The 16,520-nt window shown below is 37.4% G+C and overlaps 1 protein-coding gene across 4 annotated transcripts in view; it reads left to right on the top strand.

Moving 5' to 3' along the window:
• The window catches only part of IL17RD (interleukin 17 receptor D), a 44,336-nt gene that overhangs the window by 18,874 nt on the left and 8,942 nt on the right, over positions 1–16,520 (top strand). The window contains exons 2-11 of one of the 4 annotated variants that reach the window (XM_071550793.1): positions 5,482–5,539; positions 8,731–8,856; positions 9,790–9,908; positions 10,547–10,667; positions 11,838–11,882; positions 11,978–12,129; positions 12,941–13,006; positions 13,439–13,493; positions 14,395–14,505; positions 16,172–16,335. In XM_071550793.1, coding sequence (XP_071406894.1) covers positions 5,482–5,539; positions 8,731–8,856; positions 9,790–9,908; positions 10,547–10,667; positions 11,838–11,882; positions 11,978–12,129; positions 12,941–13,006; positions 13,439–13,493; positions 14,395–14,505; positions 16,172–16,335 — 1,017 coding nt within the window. Of the gene's footprint in view, positions 1–5,481; positions 5,540–8,714; positions 8,857–9,637; positions 9,684–9,789; positions 9,909–10,546; positions 10,668–11,837; positions 11,883–11,977; positions 12,130–12,940; positions 13,007–13,438; positions 13,494–14,394; positions 14,506–16,150; positions 16,336–16,520 lie in introns of those variants that run through there. The other 3 variants (XM_071550792.1, XM_071550794.1, XM_071550795.1) reach the window with 3 other exon arrangements.

Here is a 16,520-nt window from a genome sequence, read left to right as displayed (position 1 = left end):
CTTCCCTGTCAGATAAGGTGTAAGATAACCTTCCACAATGCCCTTTTTAAATAGGAATGAAAATAGCCAGGAACGGGGCATAATAAAAAGGCATTTCTCCTGGTTTGGGTTTGGTTTGGGTTGTGTGGGGTTTTTTGGTTCGGGTGGGATTCACTGCAGTTCGTGATCTTCAGCCAGTGTGTTTCCCCTCAGAATTCCCAAAAGACTCCTGAAATTAGGATACATGCATCCCTTTCAGGGCCACTCCTCCTCTGGTGGGATTTAGGGCAGCAGCTGTTCAATTCAATATACTTTCATTATAGGAGGAACTTGAGAAAACCCTGTCCAGTTGAAATGGCAGAAGAATTGTTCAGACAAAATGTAATTACCTATGTGGGAAGTCAACCATAAAACCATGGATAATGTCATAATTTTGTGAAAAAGGAGATATTTAATGATCACAAAATATCAGAACAAAGTGGAATATGAGTTCCTTATGTTTGGTTTCGGAAACTAAGTATTGCTTGTTACTCTTCAAAGTAAGTTTTATTTCCCAGATTCTTATTTAAAATGGCTTTTTGTTATATCTGGATTACAACTCACTTTATAATACGATATGATATAATCTCTCACTCTGGGCCATCTATGCAGTCCTGGTTTTGAATTGCTTTGTTCCTAGAAGGTTTTGACTGTTGGTTAAATTAATCAGCAAGTTTTTTTTAAAAGGCTAGTATGGATGCTTCATAATGTTTTTCCAAATCACGGGGCTCAGACTGAGGTAAAAAGATGTATTGTGGGAGATGGAGAAGGAATATGCTAAATGTGAGCATGCCTGGCAGGTTTTAGCTCAGGGAGGTGTATTCTGTGCCTGCCTCTGCTCACCAGGCGTCTGCTCCCTGTGCTGAGACAGTCACAGCTTTAAGGATGTTTGTGGGAAATGAGGGTTCTGCCAGCTCAGGGAAAGGACCTAATGGATGTATGAGACACCCTGTCTGCAAGGGTCGGGTGTGTACAAGTAATGTGGAGATTGACCATTGCATTTTTGTAAGCAACAGGTAAGAAAAATTTGGATCTTTGAACACAACAGGCTGTTGTTGACAAGGATGTGTAAGGGAAGAATCAGCTTGTATAACAGCATAATCATGGATTTTTGGCCCCTCACTACAAGAAAACATTGAGGTGTGTCCACAGAAGGACAAAGAAGCTGGTGGAGGGGCTTGAGCACAAGTCTGGTGAGGAGCAGTTGAGGCAACTGGAGAAAAGGAGGCTCAGCAGGGACCTTATGGCTCTACAACTGCATGAAAAGAGGTTGTAGCCAAGTCGGGTCAGGCCCTTTTTGCAAGTGACAAGTGAAGTACAAGGGGAAATGCCCTCAAGTTGCACCAGGGGAGGCTTAGTTTGGATTTTAGGAAAAACTTCTAAGCCAGAAGAGTTGTCAAGCATTGGAACAGCCTGCCCTGGACAGTGGTGGAGTCACTTTCCTGGAGGTGTTTAAAAACTGTGGAGATGTGGCACTGAGGGACATGAGTTAGTGGTGACTTGAAAGTGATGGATTAACAGTTGGACTCCATCTAAATTGTCTTTTCTAACCTAAATTGTAACTGATTATTCAACAAAGTTTCCTCATGCTCAAAAACGGTTTTCTTTCCTACTCAATATATAGTTTATAATGAAGTACCAGCAGAGCTTTGCCTTTCCTACCTCAGGCCAAATTCGAGGTGCAGAGCAGTGAGGACACACCGAGCTCCTCTGAGGCTGAACTGCTGTGCAGGGGCTCCAGAGATGCAGCACTGAAACAGTAAAAAACCAGCAACAAGAACCAACCAAAATTGGTAGTTTTTTGTAAGTTATATTGCTTGCATAAGAACGAACACAAAAGATGCCAACTTAGTAAAACAAGTTAAGAAAATCCAACACCCTGTTTTGAGGAGTCTTATGTTCCTGTTCAAATATGAAATAGGCACTGGGAACTCTGTTGCACTTTGAATTCACTTCTATTAAAACTTGGTTCTTAAGTGTCACTGAGATGTTTTTTAAAATGGTATTCCCATAATTTCTGCATGCAATGCAGGAATCTCTCTATATATATATTAAAAAAAGGCAAATCTGAACAAAATTTATGGTTACAGTTGCCAGTTGCACCAAGGATATGGTAATAACAGTACAAACCCATCTACCCGGGGTTTAGAATTCACTCTGCAGTCAATGGAGACACACAAATTATATAGCAAACATCAACATGGATTATGTGTTTTGTTATATTCTCTTGGAAGAAATTCAAAATACAGACATATAAATAATACAGATAATTAATCTTTTTGCTGATGGCTCTAGAAATAGAAAATATTTTAACTTGGTTGAAAGCAGCAATAAAGCTTTGAAACAAAATGAGCAGATGTCAAATATAAAGCTTTTAGTTTACTGAGCAAGGAGTATGATAAACATTGATTTTTCATCTTGATGTTAGAGTTCAAAAACAATTGTCCCTTCAGTTTGCCTCGTGGGAGTGTGAAATTAGGACCATGTGTGTGTTGATTAACAACATATGAAAGATGAATCATGATTACTGTTTTGGTCTGGTGCACAAGGCTATGCTTGAGGGGGAGTGATTTCCTACCTCCTTTACCAGATCTCTGTAATTAGTGCGAGCATCTCTCTGTTTCCTTGGAGGGATGTTCAAGTGGTTGCCTGACAGTGCCTATTCACACACATAAACTGCCTTTCTTGAATGAAAGAGTGTTTGCTCAACAGAAGTTGAATGTTGGAGTATATTTCAATATTTGTGAAAATTATTGTTCACAGAATCATTCTGAAATCACCCATCCATTTCCATCACCGATGCTCTTTCTGGCAGGAATTGTCAGATATAAGAAATAGATAAGAAATAGATGTTACTTTCAAATATGAACCACCACATGTTTTAGGGTATAAGGAAGAGGGAGAAGTTCGATAAAAGTCAAGCAGATATTTTTTTCATTCCATTGTATTTAACTTATGAGTCTGATGGCAGACAGTTAAATTTAACTTTTCTTGGATGCACAATTAGTTCATGTGGTTAAAAATTTGCTTTAAGCTTTATTTCTGGAAATGTAATCCTAACTTTGTTCTTCTCTGGCCTAGTAATGGGTAGAAAGAGTTGTCATAAGTGGTTTTCATTAGTGAGCTGTTGCCATAAGTGAGGGCTGCGAATTAGAAAAATATAAACAAACAAAATTAGAGGTTGACTTCATGTAATAGTCTTTGCCTTTTATTAATACGTGTGCTCTTTCCTGTTGAAAGATGGATGTTTAAATAAAATGAAATGCCTGCACATGCCTTGAACATCTAAATGAGTTACTCATTCTTCTGGAGATGATGTTTTAGTGTTACTCGGATCTGTGCTGATTCAAGTTATCTTGGGATCTTAACCTTAACTGTTGAAGCTGTTGATGTGGATGGAGGAGCAGATCCAACATTGAACTTTGTGATTTGAGGTGTGTGATGTGTGATGGAAATTCTTTTTTGCTTGCTTGCCCAATATAAATACAGGATTTGGATCTTAGTTTACCTTGTTTTCTGTGGAGTTCTGTGCTTTGAGCTCACATAATGTCAGATTTAATGTGGATAATGCTTTTCCCCCATCCCTCCTGCTCTTTAACAAATAAGGTTTTTGGTAATTTAATCTGTGTGCATTTCAACTTTGATTATCTGTTTAAAGATCAGTGGTCTATAGTTACTCATGAAAGATGTTTTGGCTGTTTTCTTTCCTGTGTATTCCTTCTCAGTCCATGTGTATGGAAGTACCGGGACCACAGGGATTTTGTAGACAAAGCCACAGTCAATGGAGACTTGCTTTCTAGTAAAGCTTATAATAAATGAAAAGTTTCATGTAAATTCAACAAATGTTAGTGGTTAGTTAATGATAGAATCATAGAATGGTGTGGGTTGGAAGGAACCTTCAAGATCATCTCCTTCCAACCCCCCTGCCAAGGACAGGGACAATTAACTAAGAATGTATCGCCCTGAGGCCACAACGTCAGTGTTTGTGGGTTTAAAGTAAGATGCTCTTAACAAGTTCTCTTAGCTGTAAGCCATTTAAAACAAAGGAATTCTTTCTGGAGAGTATATTTTTGAGCTCACAGCTGTAAGTCCTTGGAGGATTAATGCTAACGTTGAGCTTGGTGAAATTGTCTGAGTAGTTTACAAGTTTTAACTCAGTTTTAACAAGTTTAACTAATATGCCAATTATCTAGTTCAACACTTTAGGGAAACCCTAATTCTTTCACTTTGTACTGCAGCCTTTTTTATACACTTGGGAGCAAATTTTTATAACCAGTAAGTCTTACATGCTGCTCAAGTTCAGCAGAGTTTGGCTTATGTTGTATCTGCTTTTTGCATCTACATTATCAATGGCTGTCCTGTGTGGATTTATATTTTTACTGTTGAGTATTTTGTGATGTCACCATAATTCCAGTAGAAATGCTATTAAAGGTGTGGTGAAAAGTTGGGGTTTTTTTAATATAGGATATAAAAAAATCCCATCTAATGGTTTAAATTATTTGTGCCATTTTTCTATGGGATTTGGTAAAATTTATGTCTCTCAAAACTTCAGCTTTAGGACAAAAGGAAGACAAGGAACAATGTGGTGGTTTATCTTCCTTTATAAATATGGAAAGTCTTTATATATCTGCCTTTATAAATATGAAAGTTACTTTTTTGTAGTTTTTTAATCAAATACATCATGTCTTTGTTTTGATGTAGTAGTAGGTTAAATGACATCTAATAAAATTTAGAGAAACAGAAAATGAGTCAGCATAGAACAGGTATTAATAGAAAAGTTATGACTTAAAAAAAAAGACTTCTTCCTGTTTCAGGAAGTCTTTTTGTACAACAGCTGGGTCAGTGCCAAACTAAATCAGAGTTAAACAGATAAAAAGCCACCTAAGAAGAAAGTGAGATTAGAAATTTAACTTCTAACAATACTATCAAGATCTGAGTTGCTTTCATCCTTTAGGTAGTGTTTTACCTTTTGTCTTTCAAGGGAGCACCTCACTCATTGTTTCTCTTTGTCCATCCCTGTGTCTGTGAAGTGACACCTGGGGTTTGCTCGGGCACGATCCTGACACCATCTGCAGTCCTTCTACACTGTTGATTTTTGCTGTTTGTATTGTAGCAGTGAACCAGATTCAATTTTATGTAAACCAGGATATTTTATTAAAGCTAATGGTGAATAATGATGTGATTTGCCTTTCTTTCATGGAATGATACTACTTCAAATATTATGTTCAGACTTTCATTTCTCTTCTTTGGGTATTACATTTGGGAAGTTGATGAGCCTGGTGAGTGCATACGGGTGTGTGCAGTCTGTTCTGTCATTGCCCGAGTTCAGACTGATGGATGGGGTGCCCAAACAGAAGGAAAAAATGATGAGGGTCTATGATCCTCTTGGTTACAAAATAAAAATATACTTAAGTTCAAACTAGCTTGCCTTATTCTAATTATTTTTCTGATGTTTCTCTGCAGGGCCTGTCATCAGTCACAAAGAACAATGGACTGCTCAATATCACCTTTAAATACGACAGTAAGTTGAAAATCTGCACTGTGTTCACAGAAATCAAGGATTCCACCAGAGTTGTCAGTATGTAGCAAGGTATCTTTTAGAAATGGCTCTAAGAATAGCATAAGCTCTTCAGTATTGATACAATTTTAAAATCTAGAGTTGTGTCTGCTGGGTCTGGTAGATCTTCCTGTGTTTCGCTGATAATAAATCTAAGAATTTGCAGTAGTTTCACTTTCAGATTGGCCTGCATCATCTGCCCAGTATTCAAGTGGAAAATTAGAGAAAATTATTTTATTCTGTGAAAGAATGTAGTCACTGAAGGGTTTAGTACACACAAACTCATAGGAAGGGATTATTTTGAACTTTATACTTTTTTTCTCTGATGTGTAATTTTGGGTGAAAATGGAATGAAGTGCAGTTTTTATTTGCATACAGATAATATATTAAAATGTCTTTGTAGTGATTAAGATTGAATATGAATATTGAAGAATATTGAATAGCATCCCTTCATCTAGTTGAATCAGTTAGAACTTTTCATTGCTACATTCTTAAAGGCCCAGGCTAGTGGAGAACTGTTGTCTGTGTTTTTAGTGGAGACAGATGGGTGTAGAGCTGCAGCAGATGTGCTCTGTTTTGCAACTGAACCAAGAACAAAGTAATCTCTGGCATAATAACAGTGATAAGCAGGTTGCAGCAATAATACTTCAGACCTCTTCAAACATCTGCTAAATGGCTGTGTCTTATTGTTGGGGATTTTATATCAGGTTTTTGTCATCTTTGTTGTCTTTGTCACAGTAGGACTACTGACCATGTTAGGAATTTATCCTTATGTGGGCAGTTAATGGCCATCATCAGGATAAACTCAATGTACAGTCAAGGTCCTAATTTAGAGCTGTAATGTTTGTTTTAATGCCAGTGCAAGTCACAGGTTATTTTTCCTGCTTACCCAAAGAAATTACTTCAGATGCTGCATGTAGGTAAAATTTCATCAAGAAGATGCCTCAGGAAACCTAACAGCAGTGTTTTGTTTCACTCTGATCATCCTTTTATCCTCTGTTTTTATGTTAATTTCTGAATTTGCAATCCTTCACTGTGAATTCTTTTTTAAACTAATTTTATTTTAGTATTTAAAATGAGCAAAATCCAACTCAGTCAGATTATACAAGAGGTAGGTGGTCACTACAAAAGAGGTATGATTTTTTTATCTACATAAAAACAGGAAATAATACCAGTCAGAACAGAGATCCCCACATTTAGTTAACACAATGAGTCTGTTTAAGTCCCAGTATGTGTCATGCTTTTTCCATTAATTCTGGCACCAGAAACTGTGTTTAGCCAATGAGAAGTATTAACTCCAAATTCTGTTGGCACTGAATGCTTCCTGGACAAAGGAGTTATTTGAGTTCTGCAGTACTAGGAAAAGAGTTCACTGATATGAAGACTAAAGAGCTCACGTGATATGAAAACACATACTGTGAATAAACCAACACAAAAGAGAATTTGGCTTTCAGGCTGTGATTTAAAGGCTTTTATTTTGCCACACAGCAACTCTAGCAAACTGTGGGTTATGTTGTTAAAGTACTTGGTTAGATTGTTTGTTCAGGTGAAACACAAATGTTTGTACTTTTTAGTATGTCACTTGTATTCAAGTAAAAGAAGTGATTTCCTGAAAAGTGTGGTTTTTCCATGCTATTTTCTTCCTAAATCTTTAAAAATGTGAATCAGTAACTTGCAGCCAAACTTCAGACATTTGTGCTATATTTCGTTTTGGCAAATTGTCATTTGACCATAAAATTCTAGTAACCAGGATCCAAAATCTGGGGGTTGCTATTAATTGGATCCAGACACTGCAAAAAGCAGTTACTTCAAACTTTCCATTGAAAGAGATCCTCTCTCCTCCTAAGAGGAAGTTCATGCTGTCACTGCCTTCACTCATAGCAACAGAATTCTACAAACAGCAGTGGAAGTACCAAAGCCCAGCTTTTGTTAAAGGCGCCGTGGTACGAACTATTCTATTGTGTCTGGGACAGTTATATAAAAGACCCCTTGCTCTGGTTTTTCACAGTAAAAAGTAATTTTCTAAATCTTCTTTACAGTTAATAATTTTTCTTTCCTTGCCTTTGAGATCACACCTCTGAATTAAATTCAAATTTCCTGTACTGGCATGTCATAGCACTTGATTTTTCATGCTTCTTTTCTACAAGCTCTGTATAAAGAAACACATAGCATGTAGATTATCTCAGTTTCTTAGAATTAATCATCAGTCAGTAATAAATACAGTCTACTGGTCAACTTCTGGATTTTGTTGGCTTCACTAGTTCAGAAGCAGAATTTGTGCACACACATCTTCATATGTCCTGTGCTCCAGAACTGTTGAATTCCCTGGCTGCTACTTCTGTTCCTGCCACAAAATAGGAGCCTAAATATTGTAAGGCTTTAAAAGTAATAGAATTTGGGATTATTCGTTTTCTTGTTTTGAATGCATAAAGACATGGTTAAGTCAACAACAAAGTCAGGAATGTTTTTCCTATGATTTGTTTCCTTAATGAAGGCTAAAGTGTTCTGTAATCACATGGTTGTGGAGCTGTAACTTCAGGGAATACACCGTATTTTGTGATGATAGCAAGACAAACCCAGTCCTGAGTGTATCCAGTGGCAGTGGAATGGTCTGCAGGGGTGTGAATAGACGGCAGAGGGGAGGTGGATTTAGGCAGTAGGTTCTGTGTGGTCAGGATCAGGCAATATTGTGGTTAAAAAGCATTTCTTGAGCACCAGTTCTCAAGCTTTATGTGGTTTATTGTTCTCATATGTGCCTGATCATTGACCAACATTCTCTTGCTCTGAGCACTGCACATGCACAAAATTAATGTCAGTCCTTATATTCTTTTGAACCATTATGAGAAAAAGTTGCTCTCTTTTGGGAGCCCCAACATGTGTCATGTGGAACAGGCTACACTGGTGGTGTAAACGTAATTTCCCTGGGAGTCTGTGAACTAGAGTTTTGCAACTGGTAAAGGAGGTTGTGCTCAATGCTTTGTAAAGTTTTGTGGGTTTTTGTATCTTGAGACAAAAACTTCATTTAGACTTACTACACAGTACTTATTTTTGATAGAAAACAGTGCACTTGTGTTTTTACTTTGCTCAGTCTTGAAGAAATGTTAGGAAATATTCATCAGCTAAAATATTTTTCTGAAAGTTTTCTGTATTTTCAGACTGCACACCTTACCTGAACTCAGTGGGGAGACACATGATTGGGGATGTGCAGAACATCACTCTCAGCCAGTTTGCCTGCCAGGAACAGGTTGCTGTGGTGGTACTTTGGACAGCAAATGCCATCGGTGAGCAGTAGAGGGAAATGGGATTTTAATTTTTTATTTGACAAGCATAACATAAACTGAAATTAATTAATTTTTGGTTGATATAGTATTTAGCTTATGAAAGCTGTGTCTGTGTCTTGAATAAATATTTGTTTTGCCATATGTAACACTGTTGAAAAGATGTCATTAGATTGAGTAGCGATAGTTAGTCTTGAAGGGCAATGCAGCGTCTTTGATGCCTGAGCCACAAAACTGTCCAGGGTGACACTGGCACTGTCCTGGGACATTCACAGCACCGTGACTCAGTTTAGTCATGTAATGCAGTAATTCTGTACATTGTAAAGACACTGTGCTGAGATCAGTTGTGTTAATGTGAACAAAATGGGTGTAGTTCTGGCATCAGTTACAAATAACTGGAAGTATACACAACTGGAATAAATTCCATTCCATTTAAGTCAAATTTTCTGTTATCCCATACTGTTCTAGAACTAAAGAAGTTGCAACAATCGCTACCACTTTAATCTGGTAGTCTCAGAAGTTATGAGAAAATGTTATAAAGGAATATTTCTGTAATTTGCCAGCAAAATGTTGTATTTCATTGCTAACAGTGGAAATTGAAGTTACCATGAAGTATTCCTGAGGGTGAAGAAGGTAACAGTAACTTACATTGCAGTGATAATTTGGAAGCCCCAGCTGAGCTGTGGGCCCCTGTGCTCTAAGCATTGCACAAGTATGTAGTAATTAATTGCAGCCTTTGCCAAAGACTGAGTTCTAGATAGCCAAGAAAGGATATGTGGAAGAACTGACATACAACAATGGATATTAAGTACAAACATTTCATATGACTGGTAAGTTCTATTTTAAAAACTAATTAAATATATTCGAGTTATATAAAAATATCACATGATGCATTTTAAAATGTTTGTTTTCTTTTTTTTTCCCTTCTGTTTGTAGGGATTGAATACCTTAAAGGATTTCGAGTAATACTTGAGGAGTTAAAATCAGAGGGAAGACAATGCCAGCAGATGATTTTGAAAGATCCGAAGCAGCTCAGCCCCAGTTTTAAACGAACTGTAAGTGTTTTGTTTCAAGAAAAGTTTCATGGTTATTTGGTTATGTGAGTAGTCTCAAAAGTGTTTATCATCATAGAATGGTTTGGGTTGGGAGGAACCTCAAAGCTCATCTCATTCCACACCCCTGCCATAGGCAGGCAACCTCCCACTATCCCAGGTTTCTCAGAGCCCCATCCAGCCTGGCCCTCAACACTTTCAGGGAAGGGGCAGCCACAGCTTCCCTGGACAACCTGTGCCAGGGCCTCCCCACCCTCACAGTGAAGAATTTCTTCCTAATATCTGATCTAAACCTACTCTCATTTTGAAGTCATTTCCCATTGTCCTGTCACTCCAGGTGCTTGTAAATAGTTTCTCTCCAGCTTTCTTGCAGGATCCCTTCAGGTACTGGAGGGCCCCAATTAGGTCTTCTCTTTTCCAGGCTGAACAACCCCAGTCCTCCCAGCCCTTCCTTGTAGCAGAGGTGCCCACATCCAACTCAGTATTGAGATTCCTCATGTCAAAGTGAAATGGAGGAGCAGATGAGGATTCTTAGTGTATTAATTTCTGCTTTTGATTGCAAAACTGTGGGCTTGTTTTGAAAAATACTCTCAGTTGTGATAGTAAATTTTAAAATATGTTGCAATCATGTATTTTTGTAGGGAATGGAATCCCAACCCTTTGTGAATTTGAAGTTTGAAACAGATTACTTTGTAAAGATTGTTCCTTTTCCTTCCATTAAAAACGAAAGTAATTATCACCCATTTTTCTTCCGAACTAGACGTAAGTACTGCATGTCATACAGTATTACATATTATCACTGATACACTATTGCATATTGTCACTTCAGTGCGGGTCCCTTTCCCCGGCTTTTTGGTTTTCCCATCAAAGCAGTGTAGTGGATGATGATGATAGATGAGTCTAGGTTAAGACTAAATCACAGTATTCTGAGTTGGAAGGGACCCATGAGGAGCATCAAGCCCAGGTCTAAAGTGAATGGCCCATACAGAGATCAAACCCACCACCTTGGTATCATTAGCACCATGCTGTGACCATCTGAGCTGGTCTCAGACTGACACAGTCTTGGAAGGAGAATCTGGGTGTTAAGTGGAAAGAATTTCCATGCCAGATGAATTGTGTGGTGTAGAATACGTATTAGGCAGCAACCAGAAGATAAGTCTCATGCAGGCCTGAGATTCTCTCAGGTATCCTTCCAGCAGGATTGCTCCCGTGGTTCTCAGAAACATTTAAGTCATGGAGATGGTTTGCCCCTCTCTGGACATTTTGTAGAAGTGCAGGTTGTTTTTTGGTTTTTGAGATCAGTTTAAAAACAGATATCTAGAGATAGATGTAGGTGAGTACATCCAAAGTTAGATAGCAGCATATCAAGTTGAATTTCCTGAAATTACTTAGCAATTCTCAATGGAGGTCTAGAGAAGAAACTTGAATAAGCTCCTCAGTGCTTACAGAATATGATGAGAAACTGCAACTACCCTTTGGAGTGAAATGTTGATATTTGTTCTTCTTAGTGTTGTTTTTTTTGCCCTATAAAATTTTCTTAAAGTATTTTCAAGTCTGTGTTAAGGCAGACCACAGTAACATTTGTCATAGTGCTCAGCATACATACTTACTCTGAATAAATGCATTAAAGGCTGGTTTCAACTTCCTCTTCTGAAGTGCTGTGCCTGGTGTTATCCCTTTTGTCTCACTAAAGAATGTTTTTTTCAAATTAGTGGACCTGTGTTTCTCATATAAAGGTGAGAAGGAACTTCAGATTGTAACAAAGAAGCCAAGTTTGCAAAGTATATTTAGTCCAGGCATATAAGAGTCTGGGGGAAAAAAGTGGAGGTATTGAAACTGGTGAACTCCTTATTTTTGCCTGTGTTCTTTTTTTGTTGAAATAGCATAGCATATTGATATAGTATGATTAATAATTTTTCTGTATATTTGTAGCATGTGAATTGTTGCTACAGCCAGAAAACCTTGTCTGCAAACCTTGTAAGTAAAATGTAATACTTTTTGTATATTCATCTTACAAAAACTTGCTGTACTTGAAGAGTCATTTTCCAATTCATGAATATCTCCTCTGACAGACTGGAAGCCAAGGAATGTGAATGTGACCCAGCAGGGTTTTAACATGCAAGTGTCCTTTGATCATGCACCTCACAACTTCGGGTTTAGGTATTACTTTCTTCACTACAAACTCAAGCATGAAGGGCTGTTTAAGCAAAAAACCTGCAAACAGGTACGTGGCCAAGTTTTGCAACCTTAAAAGCACCAAATCTAAGAACATGTGATATTCTTGAGTCTCAGAGAAACTTAAAAAACTTAATATCAAATAGTATCAGTTTTAAAATTTTAAAACTCTTTGGTGTTATTTATGTGGATAATAATTGTTGATGATAGAACTCATCAGTCTAAACCAGGCTAGAGGGCTCTGTTGGACCTGGACAATATAAGCAAATGGGGAGAGACTGTTCTCTCTCTTGAAAACATTGCAACTAATTAGTACTTCAAACTGCAACTTTATTATTTTTGTTATACATATTATTTCCTACTTTTTAATTTCACCTTTGCACCAGATTTGACCACTTGGTATATTACCCACCTCGAGCTGGTATCAGGGGGTAGCTCTTGGTTTAGTCTGTGTTTAGGCTGGAATTAGACTCTCTGTGGTTTGTACAGCCCTGTCTGTGCCCAAGTCTTGGCATGGGAGCTGCAATTTGCTTTGTTGTCTTCCTTAACTTTGGATATTATCCAATGGCAAGTTTGTCCTCACTGGCAAACCGTTCATCCTGAATCTCTGAAAGCTGTGGAGCTTCAGGACATAATGTAGAGTTCATGTATTAGACTGAATGAGGGGGTTGCTTTTATAATTAATCATTTTAGTTCTGCAGACAGAGGATTGTATAGTTGAATGGAGTGACTTCGTTTTGCTGGTTTAGGGTGTGTTAATAGAAGAGGGCACCTCATATTTCTAAATCATTGTCAATGTATTCTTTATTTGGTTTTAAAAGTATTTGAATGGCTTGCAAAGTATTTTTGCTTTGATATAGGAGCAGAACACAGACACTACAAGTTGTGTTCTTCAAAATGTATCTCCGGGGGATTACATAATTGAGGTAATATTTATAAATTGTCTTCTGTCCAGCAGCCAAATGTGAATGTTAATGGAAAAATTAACTAAAATGAAAGTATTTCAAATCACATAAATAATCAATAAAACTGGACTTCAGGCATCCCTACTGAAGTACCTTGGGCATGTAAATTTTTTGGATTGTTTTTGACCTTTCCATAACTTTGCTTCTCTGAGGGTGTGGCCATTTCATCTGTGCCTTATATTGACGTTGTAGCCCTGCATAATTCCTGGACTTTGATTTTTATCTTTTTAAACTCGTAATTCTTTAGTTTGGTTAGTTTTTATTATACTGGTTTGTGCTTGCTTTAGTTTTAACTTTTTGAACAATAAGTTGCTTCACATTTGATCCTGAAAGCTTTTATAATTATTTACGTATTGTAGAAAATAAATAAAATTCTTGTTTTACTTTTCAAAGCTGGTTGATGACACCAATACAACACGGAAAACGATGCACTATGCACTAAAACCAGGTATGAGTTCTGTTTTTTAAACAATATACTATATTTACCTTATTAATTTAGTTTCAGTTTTAAATATGTTGGAAATAAGTCTTGATTTGACCTTTGTTTGCCATAATCAAGACTATTGAGATAATTATGCTGTGATTTTTTGAACTGATGAAAAGAGAGTAGACATGCACACTTGTACATAAACATGTGCGGCTCTGTGAATTTGTATTTAGTGGAGTTTAGATCAAGACATCATTGGAAATCTGTGTGGGAGAGTGGCTTTTGTTGGATATGTGGATATGAAGAATCATAACCTTAATTGCATCCCTCTGACATGTGTTATAGTGTGGAAATAATGTCAGGGAAGTGTGAGAGGAGCCCAAACACGTCACCTGCCCCTGTCCTTCAGCCCTGAAATCAAGCCAAGCAGTCTGAGAAACCTGTCCAGGGAATGCTTTGCATGCCAATGAATCAAACCCGTGTTTGAGGAGTTACACAGGGATTTCAGGATGTAGCTGCAGGCACAGAACAGCCACAAGTGGAGATAATGGGCCAAATGGGCTGAATCCTAATGGCCATTGCTAAAGGTCATATCTGCAGCCAGACAGTTCTTTCTGAGTGGCTGGTTCAACACCCTGGAACAAAACCATGTCAGGTCCAAATGACCATTGAATGGTGTAGGGTTGTTCTCCTGGGAAGGTGTGGGTTGACTTGCAGCTCTTGGTACTTGTGTTGGTCACTCTAATGCAGTCAGCACAAACCCCATTAAAAATGGAGCAGAACATGATGTTTGATCCTAGTGTATATTTGAGAATTACTTGAAGTAGTTTACTGCAGCAGCTTTGTGTTCCCAGTGTGATTTGGTTAGACAATTGTAATATAGCTAATTTGCATATGAATAATTCTGCTTTATTTTCCCAAGTGCACTCTCCATGGGCTGGACCGATAAGGGCCGTTGCCATCACAGTCCCTTTAGTTGTCATTTCAGCTTTTGCAACACTTTTCACAGTGATGTGTCGCAAGAAACAACAAGGTAAGAGGGGCCATTCAATGCAGAGCTCCATTTGAAGATACACTTTTGCAACCAAAATAGTCTTAATTGGTAGGTTAGTTCTAAAAATACCTTTATCTGAAGAACTTTCTTTTCTTTTATTCTGTCCTTCCTCCCCACAGCTTTTTTGTGTGTTGAAACTTGTAGCAAATTCTTAATCTGCTTGGTGGTAATTTGTTGCCTAGACAGTATTGTATCACAAATCAAGACTTCACTGTAGGAACAAAAGAACTACTGTTAGGAAATATTTTTTGTTTCATGTGATTTTTTATTTGAGAAAGTACTACGTGATCATGTAGATTACAAACAGATTTGAAAATTGATATGTTTTAAACATTCCCTTATTTCACTCAGAAATGTCCAATTCATATTTATTTTAAATCAGAAGGAAAGTAAAGCCATGTCATGCCAATACAATTTAGAGTGCTGTCTGGAATATATCTATTATTCCAGATTTGCTCACTTTACTGGAAGCTGCCTTTACATTTCATCCCAAGCCATCTTCCTAAATTTACTCTTTCCAAGTCTTGCTTGCAGATGTTTTTCTAACTTAGATTCCATCCCTCCTTGCTGACTTCTCTCTTCTCTGTATGCAGGAGCTGGCAAGCAGCACTTGATACATTGAGATGTTAAAAATCCATCAGCATTTTATATAGAATTTAGAGAATCATGTGGTTTCATGAATATGGAAAAAGAGATTACTTCTCCAAACCTCACATATCTTTGCTATCCACCTGAATTTTGGCACTGAGATATACTGCGAGAGCTCTATGCCAGCTGGGTTAAATCCTTTTACCTTCTGGTCTTCTGCAGCTATCCCTTTGCTCACAGCTAGCACAGTTCCAACAAGAAACCCAGACAAATGACTGGGGATTTGTCTACAGAGAGAGTTGTTCCAGAATACTTATTCCTCATGAATTGTTCTGAATTAAATCCCTAGATGGATATTTGTATTTTGAAATAGTCTTGCTTTATTCCAAACTAGCTTTATCAGCTGTAGAACTAGATTGAATTAGTCTGGCATAAGGCCAGACTTTTATGTTAAAGCATAAAAGTATTTATGCAAGGAAAGAAACACTAATAGTTATTTTGATTTAAATTAATTATATCTTAATTCAGTTTAATGTCAAATTAATGTCCAAACACGTGTGTGTATGTATACACTAGAGAGATCCTCTAAGATATTCTGAAGGGATCTGTGTTTCTGGAGTTGCATTTTCTTACCTGCCTTGTGTTGTGGTTTATTTTTTTAAACAAGAGACTATTAGGAAACTCTTAATGATGATACATCTTCCATGTTTATAATATTTGACCAGAGATGTGAAGACTATTGAAGCTGGATAAAGGTGAAACAACCTCATTCTATTTATAAAATAAACCTTCCTTGAGTTTTCTGAGTTATACAGAAATAACTGCACATTTCACTTTCAAAGTGTATCCCACATGTAGTAACTCATAAGCTGGATAAACAGCGTGTGTGCAACTTTTGTTTTTCAGGATGGAAAGGAAACAAAAATCTTGAGAAAAGTCCTTATTGTATGCATTAGTAAAGAGCCTACAAAAGTTCTAAAAAACCAAACCAAAATCAAGCTTTATGGTGTGAACATTCTTTTCTCTTCCAATTTAGAAAATATATATTCCCATCTAGATGAGGAGAGCTCAGAATCTTCAGCATATGCTGCAGGTCTCCATGTGGAAAGGCTTCGTCCCCGGCCAAAAGTGTTCATCTGCTATTCCAGTAAAGATTGCCAGAAGCACATTAATGTGATCCAGTGCTTTGCTTATTTTCTTCAGGACTTTTGTGGCTGTGAGGTAAACTCATTTCTTCTGTAAACAACTTTTCCTTAGTTGAAACAGCACTCCCAAAACTAAGTACTTGAAAATGGGGTATTTCAGTCTCTCCTTTTCACAGCTCAGAGATAACTTTTCTTATTCTTCGAAATATTATCTGCAGAAATTTTCTTTACTTGGGGAAATGAACAGATCACATAGATTTA

The sequence above is a fragment of the Pithys albifrons genome, chromosome 3 (assembly GCF_047495875.1).
Source record: "Pithys albifrons albifrons isolate INPA30051 chromosome 3, PitAlb_v1, whole genome shotgun sequence".
NCBI classification, from domain to species: Eukaryota; Metazoa; Chordata; class Aves; order Passeriformes; family Thamnophilidae; genus Pithys; species Pithys albifrons.
This window is presented reverse-complemented; position numbering and strand designations above follow the sequence as displayed.